At 50.7% G+C, this 22,294-nt stretch overlaps 2 protein-coding genes across 2 annotated transcripts in view; both read left to right on the forward strand.

Moving 5' to 3' along the window:
* The window catches only part of pola1 (polymerase (DNA directed), alpha 1), a 57,606-nt gene extending 35,318 nt beyond the window's left edge, over positions 1–22,288 (forward strand). The window contains exons 33-36 of the mRNA XM_060044790.1: positions 489–670; positions 6,164–6,295; positions 13,687–13,803; positions 20,947–22,288. Coding sequence (XP_059900773.1) covers positions 489–670; positions 6,164–6,295; positions 13,687–13,803; positions 20,947–21,120 — 605 coding nt within the window. The 3' untranslated portion in view covers positions 21,121–22,288. The remainder of the gene's footprint in view (positions 1–488; positions 671–6,163; positions 6,296–13,686; positions 13,804–20,946) is intronic.
* The window catches only part of hgd (homogentisate 1,2-dioxygenase), an 83,673-nt gene that overhangs the window by 28,470 nt on the left and 32,909 nt on the right, over positions 1–22,294 (forward strand). The window lies entirely within an intron of this gene.

The raw sequence follows: 22,294 nt of genomic DNA on the forward strand, positions 1-22,294 counted from the left end.
CTCTGGTGCGTTGGTGGAAGGGGGTCAGCTTAGCTCAGGAGTTCGAGCGGGTTGCTGATTCGCTCCCCGGCCGCTGAGCGCTGCCCTGCCTGGTCGACTGGGCCGTCGGTGTGAGTGGGGGGATGAGGGTCTTAATGTAGTGTCCATGGGATCACGCTCTGAGCTATGTCCTGGGGCCTTTTTTATAGGACTGCCATGAGGGACAGCAAATGAGTTTAATATAGAAGTCGTGCGTATGGGGCATGTTCTCTGAGTTAGAACGAGTGTTTAAATGTTTTCAGTGTTTCTGTCTTCCCTTTTGATTAATCTCCAATGAAGCTTGTGAACATCCGATGTCTCGGCACCCGAGGCTTCAGCACAGGCTGCTCCCTGGCTCGGGGAACGAATCACAGCTTTGACTTCCTTTGGTGACCCTTAACCAGAGCTGGAGCACAGCGTTCAGTCCAGCGTCTCCGGCCCAACATAACCGTAATGCCCCCCATCCCCAGGGCTGGACCCCGGCCAGTTCCGGGCCCACCAGCAGAGCCAGCGGGAGGAGGCGGGGGAGGTCTCCCTGGGGGCGCCGGCCCAGCTGACGGACGAGGAGCGCTACAAGGACTGCGACCACTTCTCCCTGGCCTGCCCGCAGTGCGGCACGGACAACGTGTACAGCAGCCTCTTCCAGGGAGCCGTGAGTGGTAGCCTAGCCCGTTAGCCTAGCCCGTTAGCCTAGCCCGTTAGCCTAGCCCGTTAGCCTAGCCCGTTAGCCTAGCCTGTTAGCCTAGCCTGTTAGCCTAGCGTGTTAGCCTAGCGTGTTAGCCTAGCGTGTTAGCCCAGCGTGGTAGCCCAGCGTGGTAGCCCAGCGTGGTAGCCCAGCGTGTTAGCCCAGCGTGTTAGCCCAGCGTGTTAGCCCAGTGTGTTAGCCTAGCGTGGTAGCCCAGCCCGTAAGCCTAGCGTGTTAGCCCAGCGTGGTAGCCCAGCGTGGTAGCCCAGCGTGGTAGCCCAGCGTGGTAACCTAGCCTGTTAGCCCAGTGTGTTAGCGGTCGGTCGACAATGTCACCGTCCGACCACTTCCTGCAGGGTTCCTGGCGAGCCACACGTTAAAGTGCGACAGGAAAGAGATTTTAAAGTTGTTCTTTTTTAAATGGGCTCGTCCCCAGACGTAGGATGTTAAGATATATTTGATAGTTTCTACAATGACAGTTTATTTTATTTTCTATTATACTTCGGCCACTTGTCGTTTGTTCCCCGAGCGGTCGTAGCGGTCTTAATAGGCGTTGCGTTCTAGTTTGAACCGTTGCTGGTCCGTTGTGCTGTTGCCTCCCTGTTGCACCGTCCATCACAGGTCAGTCATCGGTTGGCCGAAGGCCCCCACCCTGGCTGGAGATCTAGTGTATTGCTCAAGGACACAGCGGCAGCGTGGAAGCTTGATTTGTGTTTGGGGAAAGCCCCCCCCCTCAGAACCCTTCAGGCCCCCTCTCCTCCCTAGTCCAGCCCCGCACAGATCCTCCTCATACACAACACCCCATCACCTATACACAACAGCCCGTCACCTATACACAACACCTATACACAACAGCCCATCACCTATACACAACAGCCCATCACCTATACACAACACCTATACACAACAGCCCGTCACCTATACACAACACCTATACACAACAGCCCATCACCTATACACAACACCTATACACAACAGCCCGTCACCTATACACAACACCTATACACAACAGCCCATCACCTATACACAACAGCCCGTCACCTATACACAACAGCCCATCACCTATACACAACACCTATACACAACAGCCCGTCACCTATACACAACACCTATACACAACAGCCCGTCACCTATACACAACACCTATACACAACAGCCCGTCACCTATACACAACAGCCCGTCACCTATACACAACACCTATACACAACAGCCCGTCACCTATACACAACACCTATACACAACACCTATACACAACAGCCCATCACCTATACACAACACCTATACACAACAGCCCATCACCTATACACAACACCTATACACAACACCTATACACAACAGCCCGTCACCTATACACAACACCTATACACAACACCTATACACAACACCTATACACAACAGCCCATCACCTATACACAACACCTATACACAACAGCCCGTCACCTATACACAACAGCCCGTCACCTATACACAACACCTATACACAACAGCCCGTCACCTATACACAACACCTATACACAACAGCCCGTCACCTATACACAACAGCCCGTCACCTATACACAACAGCCCGTCACCTATACACAACACCTATACACAACAGCCCGTCACCTATACACAACACCTATACACAACACCTATACACAACACCTATACACAACACCTATACACAACACCTATACACAACACCTATACACAACACCTATACACAACACCTATACACAACAGCCCGTCACCTATACACAACACCTATACACAACAGCCCATCACCTATACACAACACCTATACACAACAGCCCGTCACCTATACACAACAGCCCGTCACCTATACACAACACCTATACACAACAGCCCGTCACCTATACACAACACCTATACACAACAGCCCGTCACCTATACACAACAGCCCGTCACCTATACACAACAGCCCGTCACCTATACACAACACCTATACACAACAGCCCATCACCTATACACAACACCTATACACAACAGCCCGTCACCTATACACAACAGCCCGTCACCTATACACAACACCTATACACAACAGCCCGTCACCTATACACAACACCTATACACAACACCTATACACAACACCTATACACAACAGCCCATCACCTATACACAACACCTATACACAACACCTATACACAACACCTATACACAACACCTATACACAACAGCCCATCACCTATACACAACACCTATACACAACAGCCCATCACCTATACACAACACCTATACACAACACCTATACACAACAGCCCGTCACCTATACACAACACCTATACACAACACCTATACACAACAGCCCATCACCTATACACAACACCTATACACAACAGCCCATCACCTATACACAACACCTATACACAACAGCCCATCACCTATACACAACACCTATACACAACAGCCCGTCACCTATACACAACACCTATACACAACAGCCCATCACCTATACACAACAGCCCATCACCTATACACAACACCTATACACAACACCCCATCACCTATACACAACACCTATACACAACAGCCCATCACCTATACACAACACCTATACACAACAGCCCGTCACCTATACACAACACCTATACACAACAGCCCATCACCTATACACAACAGCCCATCACCTATACACAACACCTATACACAACAGCCCATCACCTATACACAACAGCCCATCACCTATACACAACACCTATACACAACACCTATACACAACAGCCCATCACCTATACACAACACCTATACACAACAGCCCATCACCTATACACAACACCTATACACAACACCCCATCACCTATACACAACAGCCCATCACCTATACACAACAGCCCATCACCTATACACAACACCTATACACAACACCTATACACAACAGCCCATCACCTATACACAACAGCCCATCACCTATACACAACACCTATACACAACAGCCCATCACCTATACACAACACCTATACACAACAGCCCATCACCTATACACAACACCTATACACAACAGCCCATCACCTATACACAACACCCCATCACCTATACACAACACAATACACGGTGTTGAGGCAACGCATCTGAGGCGGAGACAGCCTCAACGTTGTTTCTTTAATGTTTAATTAGGGGCGTCAGATGTCCTGTGATGGACTCCTGATGACCCAGAGTGTGTTGAGGCTCCGCTGCTGCTGGACCGCTGCCCAGCTCAGCTCTGTTTTCATTGGCAGAGCTCGGGTTCTGCAACTTACAAACCCTAACCCTGTTGCGCATGGACCACACGCAAACACAAAAACATGCATGCATGTAGATGTAAACACACGCACATGTGCACGTGCATGCGCACAGAGTAGTGCAACCTTGGGCTGACAAGTGGCTACAGATGTGTGTTTGTGTTATCTTCTAATGAGAAGGGCACACAGCCTACTCATGTCTCACAGACAGTCATAAAACTAGGATTACCCTCCCACCCCTACAGGCAAAGATAACCAAAGTAATATTAACATGGGGAATGAGTAACCAAAGGGATGTCAAGACGAACTCCATTAAACCCACATGTAAATGTGAGACGCCAACACAACCTGAATCCTGATGCCAGACAATTACAAGAACCAAAAGATGTTTGCTCTGTATGCTGACATGGATAGCACACAGTTGACGTTTGAGTTGAGTATACAAGACCAATCAGTTACCTGAAGAAGAAACAATCCTGTCGAAACTATCAAACAACAGCCCTCAGGACGTGGTACCTGGTGTGTGACTGTCTAAGACAACGAGACCTTTGGTTTGGTCAGACCCTCAGACACACACGTTGAGACACCAATAAGTCAGTCAGTTAATTAGGGTGGTTGGCCAGAGGACAGCCAGAGGACAGCCAGGCCTTGACTCTGGGAGGCAGAAGCAGGGGAGAGAGGAGCGGCAGAGAGGGAGACGGGAAGTTATTGCATGGGAGGAATGAGGGAGGGAATTGTAATGATTTGGGGAAGGAAAATAATCTACAAAGAGTTTCTTGTCTATTTGCAGTTTTTGGTTATTCAGTTCCATGCTGGTGCTGTTTGAGGTTGAGTGACTTGACAAGAGAGACAAATAAGTCCCTTTTTTGGCAGGTTTACTACCCAGAAAGGCAATGTATATCCTTAGAGGGCCATACTGCCCTGGCTAGAAGATGGGATATGTTGCTGAGACGACGACCGGTTGTGTCCTTGCGAGTTGATAGTTAATGTAGTTTCCCTCCAGCATTTCATGGGTATTATATATTGGTATTCAAACAGCCAGAAATACATGACTTTATTCGTTTCTATCTAACTTTGTCTTTGTATATACCTGCTGCATACATGTTAGTCCATGGGAGGGAGGAAGAAAAAGCTGTTATGGGAGTGCTGTGTGGAATGGGTTAGGGTTAGGGAACGGGGAGATAAGGACGGGGGGAGATAAGGCAGTAGAGGGCTGGTGGGGGGGGGGGGCATGACGGGGAGAGAACAGGGAGGCATTCCGGTAAGGCCTTCGGAAAAAAGACACTTCAACCAAAGGAAAGGAGAGAAGGATTTGTTCAGTGTGTCGGTTTGCAGTATTTAGCCAAATCCTGAATGTGTGCTGGAACAGTGACGGGCGAAGGCTGAGACACAGCTCTGAACAGGAGGGAAAGTGGTGACCTCTTTGGTTTTTTTGGACAGGCCAACCCCGCCGCACCACAAAGGAGATGGTAGAGGGGGTGTCGCGAGCAGACGCATCCATACATGTGCGCTGCCAACTCTTAACTCAGAAGCTCTTTCTGTGGCTGTCATCCGCAGCCCAAAAGGAGGTCGCTTCCACACAGAGTGCTTAAGCGGTTCTATTTGGCGTAATCGCTATGCGTCTTGGTTTCTAGTTCTTTTTATTGCATTAACTATAGGTCTGGCTGTCAAGTGGAAGATTTGAAGAGCTTAAGGTCACGTTGACCTGGTTCCTCTGGCCCACCAGACGTTCCCGTTTTCAGGTCGCAGGTGTTCTGACTGCACCGCTGCCTCCCTCCACACGCCCCTTCATGCCTGGCATGTCCTTTGTGAAGGTTGGGGGGGAACGACGCCGCGGGTCGGCCCTAATAGCACCTCAGTGCTGCATGTCTGCAGACGTTGGCTCTTTTGTGGAGGGCTGTTCAGCTAAGTTATGAGGCGTTCCAACCGTCCTCAATGTCTCAGGTCCCGTCTCCCGTTTATCTGGTGCTTAGTGTGGGGCTTGTTTCCAAAGAGGAAGTGTTTTTATTTAGTTTTTCTGATGATTGTCATTAGGGAGCAGCGTCTTGCCCAAGGGTCCCCACTGCTCAGACGTTGGGGTTTGAACCCAGAACCTCCACTATCCAACCGCTTTAGTGACCCCTTTTAGGTCGCTCTTACCCCTGGTGCGGACGTTCTTGTTTTCTAAATAAACGTTAACAATTCACAAAGTACTCGGCATAACTGAATGTTCCCGGCGGCGACGGGCTGTGTTCCCCCCAGGGCCAGACGCTGGAGCCGGGGCTGATGCGCTGCTGCCACGCCCCCTGCGGCGCGCGCCTCATCGACTACCACGCCAACATCAGCAACAAGCTGCTGCTCGACATCCGCAAACACATCAAGAAGTACTACAGTGTGAGTATTGTGTTGTTGCAGTGGGGGGGGGGGGGTGTTCCTGATTATTGCTACTCGGGTTGGTTCTGTTGTTTAGCATTTTTTTTATTCTCCTGAATACACAGAAGACTTCCTCCTGTTCAGCGTCACACACAGGCCCCCCCCATACCCCCCCCCCCCCCCCCTCCCCACCTGCAGGGCAGTAAATGGACTTCATTTAGTTTCAATTTAGACTCCATTCATTCCCTAATGCTTCAGCTTGTGCCGTACCCGAGGCAGCCAGCTGTTCTCACTCTCTTCCTCTCTCTGTCTCCCTCTCTCTCTCGCTCTCCCTCTGCTATATAGTCGGTTTAAATGTGAACCTTATTTGAGGCTTTGAAGGGCGCAGCACTGAATGTGTGCATTTAAATTCCATTTCATAAACACAATCTAATATTAATCAGTGAATGGCTGAGGCTACTGTACTTGGTGATTCATGGCATTGTGAACCGGAGGAGGAATAAGTCAAAACCAGCAGGAGAATGCAGGCCGTGAACATGTACTCAGGTTTACAGATAAGACTGCCTTCTAAAGTGTACAATTAGATCAACAATGGCCATTTAATACCAGACGGTCCTGGTTAATACTAGAACAAGCTTTTAATTTGATTCTTTGAAAGTATATCAAAGGTTCATTTATTAACCATTCATGAATATTGGATAATTTAGTAATAAAGGTTATTTAGCAATAGCAGAGGGGTCAGAGTTTGTAGGTTAGGGTTAACCCATACTCTTACCCTAGGTAGTTGGACCTGAGTTAATGCTTATTACTGCATTAACCAATGTTAATGAATAATTAATTAATTAATGTTAGGTAAGGTGAAATGGCACACTAGCCAGCCGTGTCTTAACCTGTATGCTTTGCGGGAGTTCATGCTAGTTCTATTTAGTCATTAAGCGGGCATGGATCCTAAATGAGTAACGATGTATTCACATCCAGGTAATGAAGGAGTTGCACATCCTACTCCAGGAGGCCTCCTGGTAGGGTGCAGTCTGGGGAGTGAAGGCTGGAAGTACAACACCTTAGCCTGGACACTTTCCTTTTGAGTTTGTTTTTTAGGGGGTCCCTCTTTCGGGGTCATTCAGAATGTGAATCTAGCTGCCCCGTATGACGGGTGCATAGGCAGCCTTTGTTTGGAGGTTGTATCAGCGATGTTGGGTAACGTCACTTGTTGGTATCTGAAGCGAGATCCCAAACAGAGCCCTCTCGCCCCTCCGTTCCGCGCTCCGTGCTTCCAGTATAAACCATCGTGAACGCACGCCCACCCAGCCCTGGTCGGTGATTGGTTGGAATACTATTTATTTTGGTTTTGAGTGGTTGGTAGTACCATTTGATCATTTATGTGTTGGCCTAGCATCGCTGAAACAACCTTTAAGGGTGAAATGGTTTGTGAACAGAGGGTGAAAAAGAGCGCCGTCAGTGGCCCTCAAGGCCCAGGGCGTTCTCTAATGTATTGAGTGTTGAAGAACCGTCTCCATTGGGACGTCCCTCCCCTGAAGTCCTGCAGACCCACCGTCTCGCCCCGGGTTTCTTTCAGGTACAGACTGTACCTGCACCGCCGGTGGGGACAGACTGCACCTCCATCTGTCACCTGACAAGCACCGCCATGTGTGCCGGCCCAACGAGGGCATTCCAGCGTTGTCTCTCTGGCTCTCTGCAGCGCTGTTGCTGGCTCAGTCTGGCTGTCATGGTGGCGGCTTGTAACACCTTGGGTCTAGAGTGAGTGGAATGCTCTCTGTTTGAAAGGCCAAGACGGTGTGTGTGTGTAGTTGGATTCAGGGCTGGGTTGAGGGGCAGGGGGGGTACACTCCCACAGTGCTGAACAGAAATCAATTAGTGCAGAGAATGTGTGGGGAGTGAGCCCCTAAACCCCTTTGTTGCAACCTGTGAAACAGCTGCTACCACTGAATACACACACACACACACACACACACACACACACACACACACACACACACACACACACACACACACACACACACACACACACACACACACACACTGGGGCGATGAGGGGTAATATTGTGTAATTAAGGATTCCTTTCAGGCCAAGGGAGAGTTCAAATAGAACTGTTTGTCGGCCAGATAGAGTGAAAGGCCTGTACCTCTGTGTGTGTGTGGTTATATATGTGTTAGCCTCTCTAGCCACGACCACAGGGCCATTAATCATTACTGAGATTACCTCCCAACGCTTCCACCAGCCCTCCCCACCGCCTCCATTACCCATGAACCAGCACCCAGGGCCTCTACAAACACTTGTTTCTCCCTCCCCTCCCCCCCCCCCCACCTTCCACTGTCTTTGGCAAAATGGTAGTCACTCGTTCTCTGTCCAACAACCCCCCCTCCCCTTCCTCCCCCTCCTGTCTAACCACCGTTGCCATGGCGTTTAACAAATTATTGCAATTACCCTCGTCATGTGGGTCGCCCCTGGAGACCCGTGGGGCGGGGGGAGAAAAGAGGGAGAGAAAGGAGGAGAAAAGAGGGGGAGAACGGAGGAGAAGAGAGGGAGAGAAAGTGGGAGAAAAGAGAGAGAAAGGAGGGAGAGAAAGGGGGAGTAAAGAGGGGGAGAAAGGAGGAGAAGAGGGGGAGGGAAGACCAGGGAGGGGATAATCCTGTTTTGAACAAAAGGTCAGATTGTTGAATGGAGATGCTTTGATTAAGCAGAGGATGTACAAAGTGGAACGGTTTGGCTCCAATTCAGGGTGGGTGTAGGTAGGTAGGGGTGTGTGTGTGTGTGTGTGTGCGTGGGGGGGGTTTAGGTAGGGGTTTGTGTGTGGGTGTGGGAGGGGCTGGTTTTTCAGGCCTATTCAGGTTGGAGCTGAAAGTGTTGATTGCCGAGGCACAAAGCCAGTAGGAGAGCCCACCAGTCCTGGTCTTTGAGGGGGGAGCGTGTGCGTGTGTCTGTGCGTGTTGGCACATTTCAGGTGAATTCCATCGGTAAAGACAATCAGTGCGCGTTAATTTAAATTATCTTTACCATTTACTGATATGCGTGATGAGAAAACGGGTGAATTAGAGATTTATACGATACAACATGAGAGCCAACCCTGCTAGGAGATATGCCTGGGTCCTAAACAGTCCAGCTAGAGAAGGTCCAGACTCGCCTTCACTGGAGAGAGGCCACAGACCTAGATCTACGGTGAGGGTCAGTCCTGGCGTTGTGTGTGTGTGTGTGTGTGTGTGTGTGTGTGTGTGTGTGTGTGTGTGTGTGTGTGTGTGTGTGTGTGTGTGTGTGTGTGTGTGGCTCCAGACGATGTGTCTTGCGATGGAGGGGGGCGTCACTGCCCTGGCCTCTGTTTGGTTAAATTATGTGGAACTCATTTGACGTCTGCATTCAGCGTGTCAGGTATCCACTGCTGTAATTATGCAATTATGGGCCTTTATTCTGCGACGCGTCCGACTGTAGCCACCTCCACTCTCTGTGCTCCCTCCCCACTAACACTCGCGGTCATACACACTCTGGTACACACACTCTCGCTAAATGCCTTAATTAGATGTGGGTTTTTTCTCCCCTCAATGCGCTCCATGCTTTAGTTTCCTTTCTGTCTGTCATACCTGCCTCGATTAAGTGTGTGTGTGTTTTTCAGGGCCAAGCCTCCATGGCTCTCATGCAGGGGTGTGTGTGTGCAGGTAGGGTGTGTGTGTGCAGGTAGGGTGTGTGTGTGCAGGTAGGGTGTGTGTGTGCAGGTAGGGTGTGTGTGTGCAGGTAGGGTGTGTGTGTGCAGGTAGGGTGTGTGTGTGCAGGTAGGGTGTGTGTGTGCAGGTAGGGTGTGTGTGTGCAGGTAGGGTGTGTGTGTGCAGGTCAGCCGGGTCACTGATCCAAGATACTCTGCTGCAATATTTAGACCGGACCCTTCTTTTAAAAAGTAGATCTGGCATTTATCATATTATTTAATTGTGCCATTAATATTGATGTATCATTTGAATGATGATGCTGATAAAAACCTGTGATCAAGGAGACAATGTAGGGTTGTGGCCTTAATAGCTCAAGGACATCCCATGGGAACAGCAATGTGTACCTAGTCTGTCACTGGGAACCAAAAGGAAATATTGAGATCAAATGCAAATAATAATGTAAGCAGCACAATGAAAAACGCACACAGTGAACTTATCTCCCATTTCCGTGGTGCATTGTCCTCGCCCGGCGTTATCAGTGCATGGCAAGCGCTCGGGTTTCCCATGATGCCTTGCAGTCTTTTTGCTAAAGTGTTGTTGGGATAATTAGTCTTCCTGGTTCATGGATCTGTCGGTAAAGCTGTGAACCTGCAGACGTGGGTGTTTGCGCGTGTTAGAGGGGTGTGTGTGTGTTAGAGGAGATTGGCTGTGTGTGTTTTAGAGGGGATTGGCTGTGTGTGTGTGTGTGTGTGTGTGTTAGAGGGGAGTGTGTGTGTGTGTGTGTGTTAGAGGGGATCGGCTGTGTGTGCGTGTGTGTGTGTGTGAGAGGGGATTGGCTGGGGGTTTGTGTGTGTGTGTTAGAGGAGATTGGCTGTGTGTGTGTGTGTGTGTGTGTGTTAGAGGGGTTTGGCTGGGGGTTTGTGTGTGTGTGTGTGTTAGAGGGGGGTTTGTGTGTGTGATGGTGTGAAAGCGATCAGGGTTAGCCGCCTGACTCTTGTGTCGTCTCTGCGGTTCATTTTCAGATTACAACCGTCTTGCTGTCCTGGTAAATATAAATTGAAACTGCGTATTGAGGGTCCACCTCGATGATTAACACACGTTCACAGAACACAGAACACCGCTGCGGACCGTAATGGTTGTTTGTTTTCAAGGTAAATTTGCAGACTGGTGAAGATGTGTGTGGATGTACAAGACGTACAGGCCACGGCTGCAGTCGGCTGTAGAGTGAATGATTCAGGGCTGGTTGAAGTAAAAAAGATGATCAATTAATCGCTTTGATTTGGATTGTGAATGTTATTGCTGATACATTCCTGTGCAAAACATCATCGGTGTTGGCCATCTTTTGGCCAACGCTGGTCCAGAGGACGGGCTCACCTGGTCCAGCAGGCCTTTAGTCTAACGCTGGTCCAGGCTCACCTGGTCCAGAAGGCCTTTAGTCTAACGCTGGTCCAGGCTCACCTGGTCCAGCAGACCTTTAGTCTAACGCTGGTCCAGGCTCACCTGGTCCAGCAGACCTTTAGTCTAACGCTGGTCCAGGCTCACCTGGTCCAGCAGGCCTTTAGTCTAACGCTGGTCCAGGCTCACCTGGTCCAGCAGACCTTTAGTCTAACGCTGGTCCAGGCTCACCTGGTCCAGCAGGCCTTTAGTCTAACGCTGGTCCAGGCTCACCTGGTCCAGCAGGCCTTTAGTCTAACGCTGGTCCAGGCTCACCTGGTCCAGCAGGCCTTTAGTCTAACGCTGGTCCAGGCTCACCTGGTCCAGCAGGCCTTTAGTCTAACGCTGGTCCAGGCTCACCTGGTCCAGCAGGCCTTTAGTCTAACGCTGGTCCAGGCTCACCTGGTCCAGCAGGCCTTTAGTCTAACGCTGGGCGAGAGGACGGGCTCACCTGGTCCAGCAGGCCTTTAGTCTAACGCTGGTCCAGGCTCACCTGGTCCAGCAGGCCTTTAGTCTAACGCTGGTCCAGGCTCACCTGGTCCAGCAGGCCTTTAGTCTAACGCTGGTCCAGGCTCACCTGGTCCAGCAGGCCTTTAGTCTAACGCTGGTCCAGAGGACGGGCTCACCTGGTCCAGCAGGCCTTTAGTCTAACGCTGGTCCAGGCTCACCTGGTCCAGCAGGCCTTTAGTCTAACGCTGGTCCAGAGGACGGGCTCACCTGGTCCAGCAGGCCTTTAGTCTAACGCTGGTCCAGCAGGCCTTTAGTCTAACGCTGGTCCAGGCTCACCTGGTCCAGCAGACCTTTAGTCTAACGCTGGTCCAGGCTCACCTGGTCCAGCAGACCTTTAGTCTAACGCTGGTCCAGGCTCACCTGGTCCAGCAGACCTTTAGTCTAACGCTGGTCCAGGCTCACCTGGTCCAGCAGGCCTTTAGTCTAACGCTGGTCCAGGCTCACCTGGTCCAGCAGGCCTTTAGTCTAACGCTGGTCCAGGCTCACCTGGTCCAGCAGACCATTAGTCTAAAGTGTGCGGACGCGCCAAGAGAAGGCATTGTAGAAAAGCCATTCAAAGTAGAGGACGGCTGGTCTGTCATTAGTTGGCATTACCCCCCTCCCCCCCTTGGTAATGACGGGTCATAAAGGCGTGTGTGTTCACAGAGGGGTGGGGGGGTTGGGCCACGACTAACCACAGCACCTGCCTCCAGCTTACCCCGGGGGGCGCTGATGACGGAGACGTCAACAAAGGGTGGTGGATACCGAAGGTGGGAGCCGGTTGAGGATGGCAGAAGGCTTCCGTCTGCGTTGGGGAGGACCGGGGGCCACGTAGCTCTGGAAGGGTTTCACTGGAGCACATGTCTGGAACTATAAATCGCTGGTTCTGGATGGAGCAGGTTTGGCGAGTGCGGCAGGTGGAACCCGTCCGCAGATGTCATTCTCCCTCCCCGGCATGGGCCCTTGAAGTTCGTCCTCTTCTCCTGCACAGCAACCTCCCACCATCTTGACCCCTCCTCCTCAATCCTCATCTTTTACATTCTGACATTATGTGTCCAAAATGTATATATATATAAAAAAAAAGAATATATATTTTTTTTTTACGTACAAATTTGAAGTTTACGATATCTATAATCATTCGCTTGATTTGATGCAGCCAATAGGTGAGGTAATTATAAAAAAATACTTGTATATTTATTAGGGGTTTAACGATGCACAAAAGTCACGATTCTGTACATACCTCGGTTTTTAAGTCACGGTTCGGTATGATTTTCGGTACAGAAGGATTGAAAGAAACCAAACATACATTTATTTGTTATCATTTATAACAAGCAAAATTTGGGTTTTTTAACTTTCAACAATTAATACAAAAAAGTAGGTCAATACTGCTGAAAAGGAACAATTTACCGACAAGTTCATTTTTGATTTTGATTTATTAAATTGTATCAAACAAATGTCTTGCGCACATGAAGAGACATCAAATACAATTGAGGATAAAAACACAATAAAGTCCAGGATTTATTTCCATTGTGTTCCTCAATACAAAACATCACGACAAGACGAGACAAACAGAGTGTGATAATCAATAAATCATTAAAAAGAAAAAATCGGTACGCACCGAAATGAAACGTGCATGGAACTGTTAGACTGTACCGAAAAAATGTCGGTACGAATCCGTGTATCGTTACATGTTACTAATATTTATACATGAAACATTGTCCCCTTGATGAAAGCACTGAGGCTAATCTCTTTCTCTGTGTCTCTTCCTCTCTCTCTCTGTCTCTGTCTGTCTGTCTCTCTCTGTCTGTCTCTGTCTGTCTGTCTCTCTCTCCTAGGGATGGCTGGTGTGTGAGGACCAGGCCTGCCAGAACAGAACCAGGCGTTTGCCCATCTCCTTCTCTCGCCATGGGCCCATCTGCCCCTCCTGCAGCAGGGCTACACTCAGACCAGAGGTAACACACACCCACATGTACACACACACGTACACACACACACGCACATAGACTGCATCAGATGAAGTGAGTGACTGATCTCTGAATAGAGCGCTCAGCCTTGCGGTCTGAACCCGCTGACTTGTACTGAACACGTTTAGATTGAATAAGTCCATTTTCCCCAGGTGATGGTGCTATAGAGCTAAAGTTGCACCTTTTTTATATAGATAATATCTCCAATGTTCACCACACTTGCAGACACTGTTTTCATTGGCATTCAGCTATCCTATTTTTTGTCTTCATTCAGAGCTGCCGTGTATCGAGGGGCCCCATGTCCCACTTTGTGCATGTTCGTTTGCATGGGTTCCCAGCACTGGGCATCCAGGTTGAGGTGTTCCCTTTGGAGAGCTTCCAGCCATCTGTTTTATGCCTGCGCAACACTTTGTTAGCTTGACCACTGGATTTAAAAGAAAAGCTGCCTTGTTCAATTTGCTGTGATGGTTCAATCAATGTTTTGTTCAGTCTCACTATTCATGGCAAACCTCCACACAGCACTCTTTTCTGTCTTACATGTGGCACTCTGTGCCCAGTTTCTTTCCCTCCCCCCCCGTCTCTCTCTCGCTCCCTCTTTATCTCTCACTTTTTTATCTCGCTCTCTCTCTCTTCTGCTCGATCTCTCTTTCTCTATCTCTCTTTATCTCTCGCCTCTCCCTGTTGCTTTGCTGGGTCTAGCTCTGTGGCGACAGGTTGTAAACCAGAAGACCAATTTGTCCTGTCACCATAGCCACTTAGGCGTCCATCGCTGGGCCTGAGGGGCCTGGCACTTTAAACTGATGGCTGAATAAAACATTTAACTCTCGGTGCCCGCTGGCCCCTACCTGCGCTCTGCCGCCTAGTTTCTACCCATTTCTTCCTCTTGCTCCCTCTCTCTCTTGCACACACCTTTACCTTTGCTTGAGTTCCCCCTCATGTGCTTTTAAGGTGGACTGATTGATATTGACAGAATGACGGCCGCAATTGTGATTTTTTTAACTTGATCTAATATTTGAATCTTGATTGACAGAAATGTCAAAGTTTATTGATTCAATAAATGGGTGAAATGCATGTATTGGTGGTCAAACTGGTAGCGGAGTGAATCAATTGAGCATACTTTTACTTTAGGCTGCCCTCGCTGAGGGCTGGTATGTCTGATATGTATTGTAAATGGTGTCAGAGTACTCTGTGTACAGCCAGTCCTAGTCTTTTACAGTCACGGCTGCTCCTGGACTTCAGTTGGCCTTGCCCAGCGAGCCATCCAGGCTTAAACCTGATCCTATAAATTAACCTTTTTTGTGGGTTTGCTTTTTTCCTTTTTGTTTGATTTGTTCGGTCCAACGCTGTCCAGCCAAAGACATGTGGCTGAATCACTGTCTCTTATTGGCTTTGAAACTGGTTATTTTTTATCAGACACGTAAAAGTCAAGTGCAGCATACCAACATATTATGCAGACTTCGGAGTCTCACTACGTGATCGTGGCAGCAGGTAGAGCACACTGTTAAATTGACTCGTGGCTCATACTAAATTAAACCTTCAGCTTACCTCAATATACATAATGCATAATAAATATGACCCACTTAGCTCTCATGGCTGCATGCTAATTGGCACGGAGACGTACTGTTGTTTCCAACTGACTATGAATATGGGCAACAATTTAAATTCAATTTGCCTAATAGTAGGCCTGATAGGCAGGCCTAATTTTATATATGATATATTTGATGTATTCATGTATTTAAATGAGGATATGGGGTGTATTTGTTTGTATTTGGACGGTGGCTCGGTGGATTGTCTAATGTTACGATGGTGTCGTTTCAGTCCTGCCTGTGACGCCTCCGTGTTTTCCTTTTTTCCATCTTCTCCCCTGCATCACGCTACATTTACCATCGCTGTGGGTGTTACGTCCCTGCTCTCGCTCTCGCTCCCTCTCTCTCTCGCTCTCGCTCTCGCTCCCTCTCTCTCTCTGCTCTCGCTCCCTCTCTCTCTCTGCTCTCGCTCCCTCTCTCTCTCTGCTCTCGCTCCCTCTCTCTCTCTGCTCTCGCTCTCGCTCCCTCTCTCTCTCTCTCTCTCTCTCTGCTCTCGCTCCCTCTCTCTCTCTGCTCTCGCTCCCTCTCTCTCTCGCTCTTGCTCTCTCGCTTTTGCTCTCTCGCTCTCTCTCTCTCTCTCGCTCTCTCTCTCTCTCGCTTTTGCTCTCTCGCTCCCTCTCTCTCTCGCTCTCGCTCCCTCTCTCTCTCTGCTCTCGCTCTCGCTCCCTCTCTCTCTCGCTCTTGCTCTCTCGCTCTCTCTCTCTCTCTCTCTCTCTCTCTCGCTCTCTCTCTCTGGACACAGAATCAGAGCGTGATCTGATCTCCATGTAATGGGAGAGTAATAGGCACTCTGCCTTGATTGGTTGGTAATTCGAGGGAGTTATGCACAGGTGCAATTTGTAATATTTTCAGTAAATTAAATTTCTTTCTTTCTCTTTTTTTCTCTGAGCCTCTCTCTCGCTCCTCGTCTGGCTCTTCTCTGCGCTCGCCATACGTACCCTTCTGTTTTCAGTTCCATGCGTCTGTCCAGAGCTTTGTTCCCCATCCTCCTCTCCTCTTTCAACCGCTCCAGCCTCCTTCTCTCCTCCCCAGCCTCCTTCTCTCTGTTCCTCCATCCCTCCACAGCTCTCGCTCTCTCTCTCGCTCTGTCTCTCTCTCGCTCTGTGTGTGTGTGTGTGTGTGTGTGCGTGTGTGCGTGTGTGCCTGCCTCTATCACCCTCGTTTTATTGATGTACGCTCAGGCTCCCATTAGTGTTCCCTTTTTCCCTCTAGTGGAAATTGCAGCATGTTAATTTTCACACAAATTACGGCAATAGCAGGTATCTCTATTTGCTACATTATAGCGGGAGCAATCAGAGATAATTGAGTGCCTTTCAGAGGGAGACGGCTGCATTCAGTGCTGGCTCAAAGCCGCCCCATTATCGCCTAATCGCTCTTTAAACACTGAATTTCGCCGAACAAAAATTCTTGTCATGATTTTGCTTAAGTGTATTTGGAAATCACAGTCCTTTGAGCGAGGATAATTGAAATCAAATCCCTTTCACTGGAGCTGACATTTCTACATTTCCCCCCCAATTGAAATTAATTTCAAAAATTGAGCATGAATATCTTCAAATAGCAGGCAATTATGCCTTTCAATGGGAAGAAATTACCGGTGCTGAATCGTCGGAGGCTTGCGGACGAGAGCACCAGTTAAATGCCTTTGTTTCCCGCCGTGTTTGCCTAGTAAAGATTTACATATATTGACTCATTATGGTGTCTTGTGAGGCTGATCGGTGCGAAGACCACAACCGGCAATAAGGCTTCTAAAGGAGCTCGAGAGTTTAGAGGCTTGTTGCCCTCGCTGCAGCTCGGGGAAATGTATGTTTTCTCTCTCTCTCTCTCTCTCTCTCTATTGCTCTCTCTTTCTATCGTGCTCTCTCACTTTCTCTCTCTCTCGCCCCTTCTCCCTCTCTCGCCCCCTCTCCCTCTCTCTCGCCACCTCTCCCTCTCGCCCCCTCTCCCTCTCTCTCGCCACCTCTCCCTCTCGCCCCCTCTCCCTCTCTCTCACCACCTCTCCCTCTCTTTCGCCCCCTCTCCCTCGCCCCTTCTCCCTCTCTCGCCCCCTCTCCCTCTCTCGCGACCTCTCCCTCTCTCTCACTTTCTCTCTCTCTCGCCCCCTCTCCCTCTCTCTCGCCCCCTCTCCCTCTCTCTCGCCCCCTCTCCCTCTCTCTGAGCGTCCCCCCCCCCCTCAGCAGCTGCCACTTGTGTGGGGGCTGGATATTGATGGTTGTGTATTTAGTGCAGCAGGCACATTTGCAACTGAGCCGTTGAGCACTGGGTTGCAGAGGTGGAGTGTAGCACGGAGGCCTTGTTTGTGTTGTCTCTGCAGTGATATTTTGGTCTGGAGACTATTTAAACATGATCCAAGACAAGTTATCCAAGTTGGGTGACTTCAACTGGACAGTAGTGCACACACACACACACACACACACACACACACACACACACACACACACACACACACACACACACACACACACACACACACACACACACACACACACACACACACACACACACACACACACACACACACACACACACACACACACACACACACACAGGCGCCCACGGAGTCGACCGCTTTCCATTGGATACGCCAGTGGAGAACTTCAGGAGAACCAGGTGGATGTGATTAAGATGGGGGGAGGCCGGAGTGCTGGCTCTATTGTGAGACGGACACTTTGAGACTGTTGCTCTGTGCTTTAGTGATTGTGGCCCATTTGTGGGATTGAGCTTCTCTTTCTCCTGCTTTTATCTTCATGTATCCCCTAAACAGCGCCCCCCAGAGGCACACCAAGGCCTGAGCGGACAGCGCCCTGCGCCGGGGCTGCGGTGGGGTCACCTGGCCACGGCCGCGGGGGGGTCACCTGGCCACGGCCGGGGGGGGGTCACCTTGCCACGGCCGCGGGGGGGGGGGTCACCTGGCCACGGCCGCGGGGGGGGGGGGTCACCTGGCCACGGCCGCGGGGGGGGGGTCACCTGGCCACGGCCGCGGGGGGAGGTCACCTGGCCACGGCCGCGGGGGGGGGGGGGGGGGGGGTGGTCACCTGGCCACGGCCGCGGGGGGGGGGGGGGGTCACCTGGCCACGGCTGCGGGGGGGTCACCTGGCCACGGCCGCGTCACCTGGCCACGGCAGGTGACGCAGCACACAGCACAGCATTCTGGATGCATGCTTTCGTTAGGGTGGGGGTTGTTGGGGGGGCAGGTGGGGAGGGAGGGTCTATTGGATGAAAAGGGAGTCACAGGAGCAGGTTGGGGGGGGGGGTCCTACCCACCCGGGAGAAAGGCAATTTCACAGCTGGTTTGCTCCTTAGGCAGTCAGGCTGAAAATACTGCAGATTTGTGGAGCAAATTGAAATGGTGTCAGTGCAGGAACAAAGCGCTTGTGTGTGTGTGTGTGTGTGTTAGAGGTAGGAAGAGTTGAGGGGCTCTAAATTCAATAACTACCTGTAACATTTTAGCCCTGCCTTTCTGACACCTGTCAGTCAATTGCTGCAAACTGTGTGTGTGTTTCTAAATGTGTGTGTGTGTGTGGTGTGTGTGTTTCTAAACGTGTGTGTGTATTTTATTTGAGCACGGAGGAATTACTGTGTGCAGTCGGTGCCAGCCCGGCTGCTTCTACCTTGGCAACAGTAGCCGAGGCTCCATTATGGGATGGCATGGCTCGGTTGTTGACCCGACCAGCGCATCGCTGGTCAACAGCTGTGCATGTCATGCGGGCAGCAATAGAAAGCCATCAAACACTCACTATCTCTCCCCCTCTCACGCGCGCGTGCACACACGGTTGACACACTTAGTCTCTGTTCGGTTGCGTCAGGTGCTAATGCCAGTTGATTATGTGGCAGCATTTAAAACTGAAATTACAATTATGCACATAGCCAATTGACAGGTATAATGGGCGCGGGACACACGCGCTCCGAGGACGTGTGCGGCTCTTCTTCCTGCGGGATAATGAAGCGCTGTGCACACACCTGATGGCAGTGTGGGGTCGCAGCGCGGCCTCTTCAGCGGAGCGGGGAGATGACGAGCCAATAACTGCAATTAAACGTGCAGTATAATGGCTAATCAAATTGACAGCCTTGGGGTGCGCGTGCCTCTCTCACAATGGCTTATCACAACAAACTATTATGAGGGAGGGAGCTCTGGGCCGCCGCCGCCGCCGCGCGCTCTTTCCTTTGTTTTTTTCTCTCTCTCTCGTTCTCTCGTTCTCTCGTTCTCTCTCTCTCTCGTTCTCTCTACTGCATATTCTCGCTCATTTTGTATCTTTTTTTCCTTCATCTACTCCCCCCCTCGTTTTCCTTCCTACTGCTAAACCTCCCTCTTCGTCTCTCACCCCTCTTCTCGTCGCTCGCTCACTCTTTCTCTCTCTCCCCCCCTCTTTCTCTCTCTCCCCCCCTCTTTCTCTCTCTCCCCCCCTCGGTCTCCCCTCTTTCTCTCCCCCCCTCTCACTCTCCCTCTCCCCTCTCTCTCTCTTTCCCCCCCCCTCACTCTCCCCTCTCTCTCTCCCTCTCCCCTCTCTCTCTCCTCTTTCCCCCCCCTCACTCTCCCCTCTCTCTCTCCCTCCCCTCTCACTCTCCCCTCTTCCTCTCCCCTCTCTTTCCCCCCCCGACTCTCCCCTCTCTTTCCCCCCCCCTTTCTCCCCCCAACTCACTCTCCCCTCTCTTTCCCCCCCCCCTACTCTCCCCCCAACTCACTCTCCTGTCTCTATCTCCCCTCTCTTCCCCCCCCCTTTCTCCCCCCAACTCACTCTCCCCTCTCTCTTTCCCCCCCCCCTACTCTCCCCCCAACTCACTCTCCCCTCTCTCTCTCCCCTCTTTCCCCCCCCCCCCTACTCTCCCCCCGACTCACTCTCCCCTCTCTCTCTCCCCTCTCCCCCCCCCCCCCGACTCTCCCCTCTCTTTGTATCTCTCACTCTCCCCCCCCGTCTCTCTCCCCTCTTTCTCCCCCCCCGACTCTCCCCTCCCTTTGTATCTCTCACTCTCCCCTCTTTCCCCCACCGACTCTCCCCTCTCTTTGTATCTCCCCCCCTCCCCTCACTCTCCCCTCTCTCTCTCTCTCTCCCCTCCCCCCCCTGACTCTCTCCTCTCCCCCCCCTCCCTCCTCCGGTTTAATTGCAGAGGAGATTAACAATGCAAGTCAATTTGTTTTCTGGCGTTATGTCACAGTGGAGGAGAGGGGGGTGTGGTTGAGTCATATGGATGAGGTTTAGGGGGACACCACCCCGGGGGGGGGGGAGGGTTTACCGTGCGTGCACAGTTAACTGGTACATTTATATACGGGGTTGAACGGCGGTGGGGAGATTTCACCGTTTCGCAGCTTAAACGTTTTCTTTCTTTTTTTTTTTTTTTTTTTTTACAAATGAACAAAGTTAAGTGTGGACCCTGTTGTTAAATGAATGTTGAACATGTATATCCTAGCATTGAAGCTTGGTAGCTTCTTGGCCAACTCTCCAGTGACTAATCTGTTCTCTCTCTCTCTCTCTCTCTGTCTCTGTCTCTCTGTCTCTCTGTCTCTCTGTCTGTCTCTCTCTCTCTCTCTCTCTCTCTCCCCCCGCCCCAGTACTCGGAGAAGGCTCTCTACAACCAGCTCTGCTTCCTCCGGTTCCTGTTCGACTGGGACCACGCCGTGAACAAGGTTCTCCCCAGTGAGGACCGAGGTACGCACTCGCCCCCCGGCCTGCCAACGTGTTTCTGTTCATATCCCAGAGCCCGCTGCTCTCTCATTGAAGCATGAAATAATGACACAAGCAACGCGGTCTGGCTAGTCGCAACAAATCCAAGGACAATCTTCTCTTTCTCCACAACGGCTATTGTGGAGCCTGGGGTGAAGTCTGTCTTAACAACACTGTCGCAAAAATACACACGCACCCACACAACATACCATTAGCAATCAATGGCTTAACTTAAACCTTTTACACATGCTGCACTTAACAATATTCAAAACAGTCGGTAGAAACACACACTCACTATCACACAGACACAAGCACACATCGACACACGCAAATAGTCAGGCATGCAGCAGAGTATGGGCATTGGATACGGGTTGGGGGGGGTTAAGGACATTCAGCTCCTTGAGTCGACAGCCCTAATTTAGGAGACGGATTCAATCACACACACATACTGAATGCAAAACGCTCCAATCACGGGAAGAAAGAGGGAAAGAGCCCTCCATGGCTCTCTCTCTCCTGTTCCACCACTGCCTGCACTGTCTAACTCTCTCTGTTCTCTCTCTCTGCCCACTCTTTCTGTCTCTCGCCTCTCCTGGACAGGCACTCGTTTGGCAATGTTGATTGAAAACAGGTTTTAGATTTGGGGAAATGATAGGGGGAGTAATGGGTGAGCTGACGAAAGGATAGCCCTTCTCCCATAATGGGACATGGAGCGTATATCCCCCCCACCTCTCCAGCCGGCCACGCACGCCCGCACACACACGCACACGCACAGTCGCACACACGCACGCACACAGGCAGCGCAGTCAGTGGACCCCAATAGAGGCTCCTTCAGCGCCCGGCTGCTCAGAGCGGTGTCGGCCCGCGGGCCGCTGACGGCCCCTGATTGATGTCACTTGATTAGAAAGGGCCGCCGGCATTTATTTATTTGATTCAATATTTGTGTGTGCGAGTGTGCGTGCGTGTGCGCGAGCGCGAGCAAAAGAGCTCGCCGGCGGAGGTAAGTATAACGTGTAATCAACAGATGACCGCTCTGAGGGTGGAGGGAGCTGGGACCAGGCCTGGGCCAGATGAGGAGGAGGGCGGAAGGGAAAGGGGTGCTAACATGATTATAGCCTCCATTTTTCTTGCTTTATTTTTTCCGGTCATTTTCTAGATGTGAAAAATCATCGCCAATCAATTCTTGACTTGCCCCTTTTTCCTTCTGCTGTTCCTCTTGTGCCTGTTTTGTGCTTGTTT

The sequence above is a fragment of the Gadus macrocephalus genome, chromosome 23 (assembly GCF_031168955.1).
Source record: "Gadus macrocephalus chromosome 23, ASM3116895v1".
Lineage (NCBI taxonomy): Eukaryota > Metazoa > Chordata > Actinopteri > Gadiformes > Gadidae > Gadus > Gadus macrocephalus.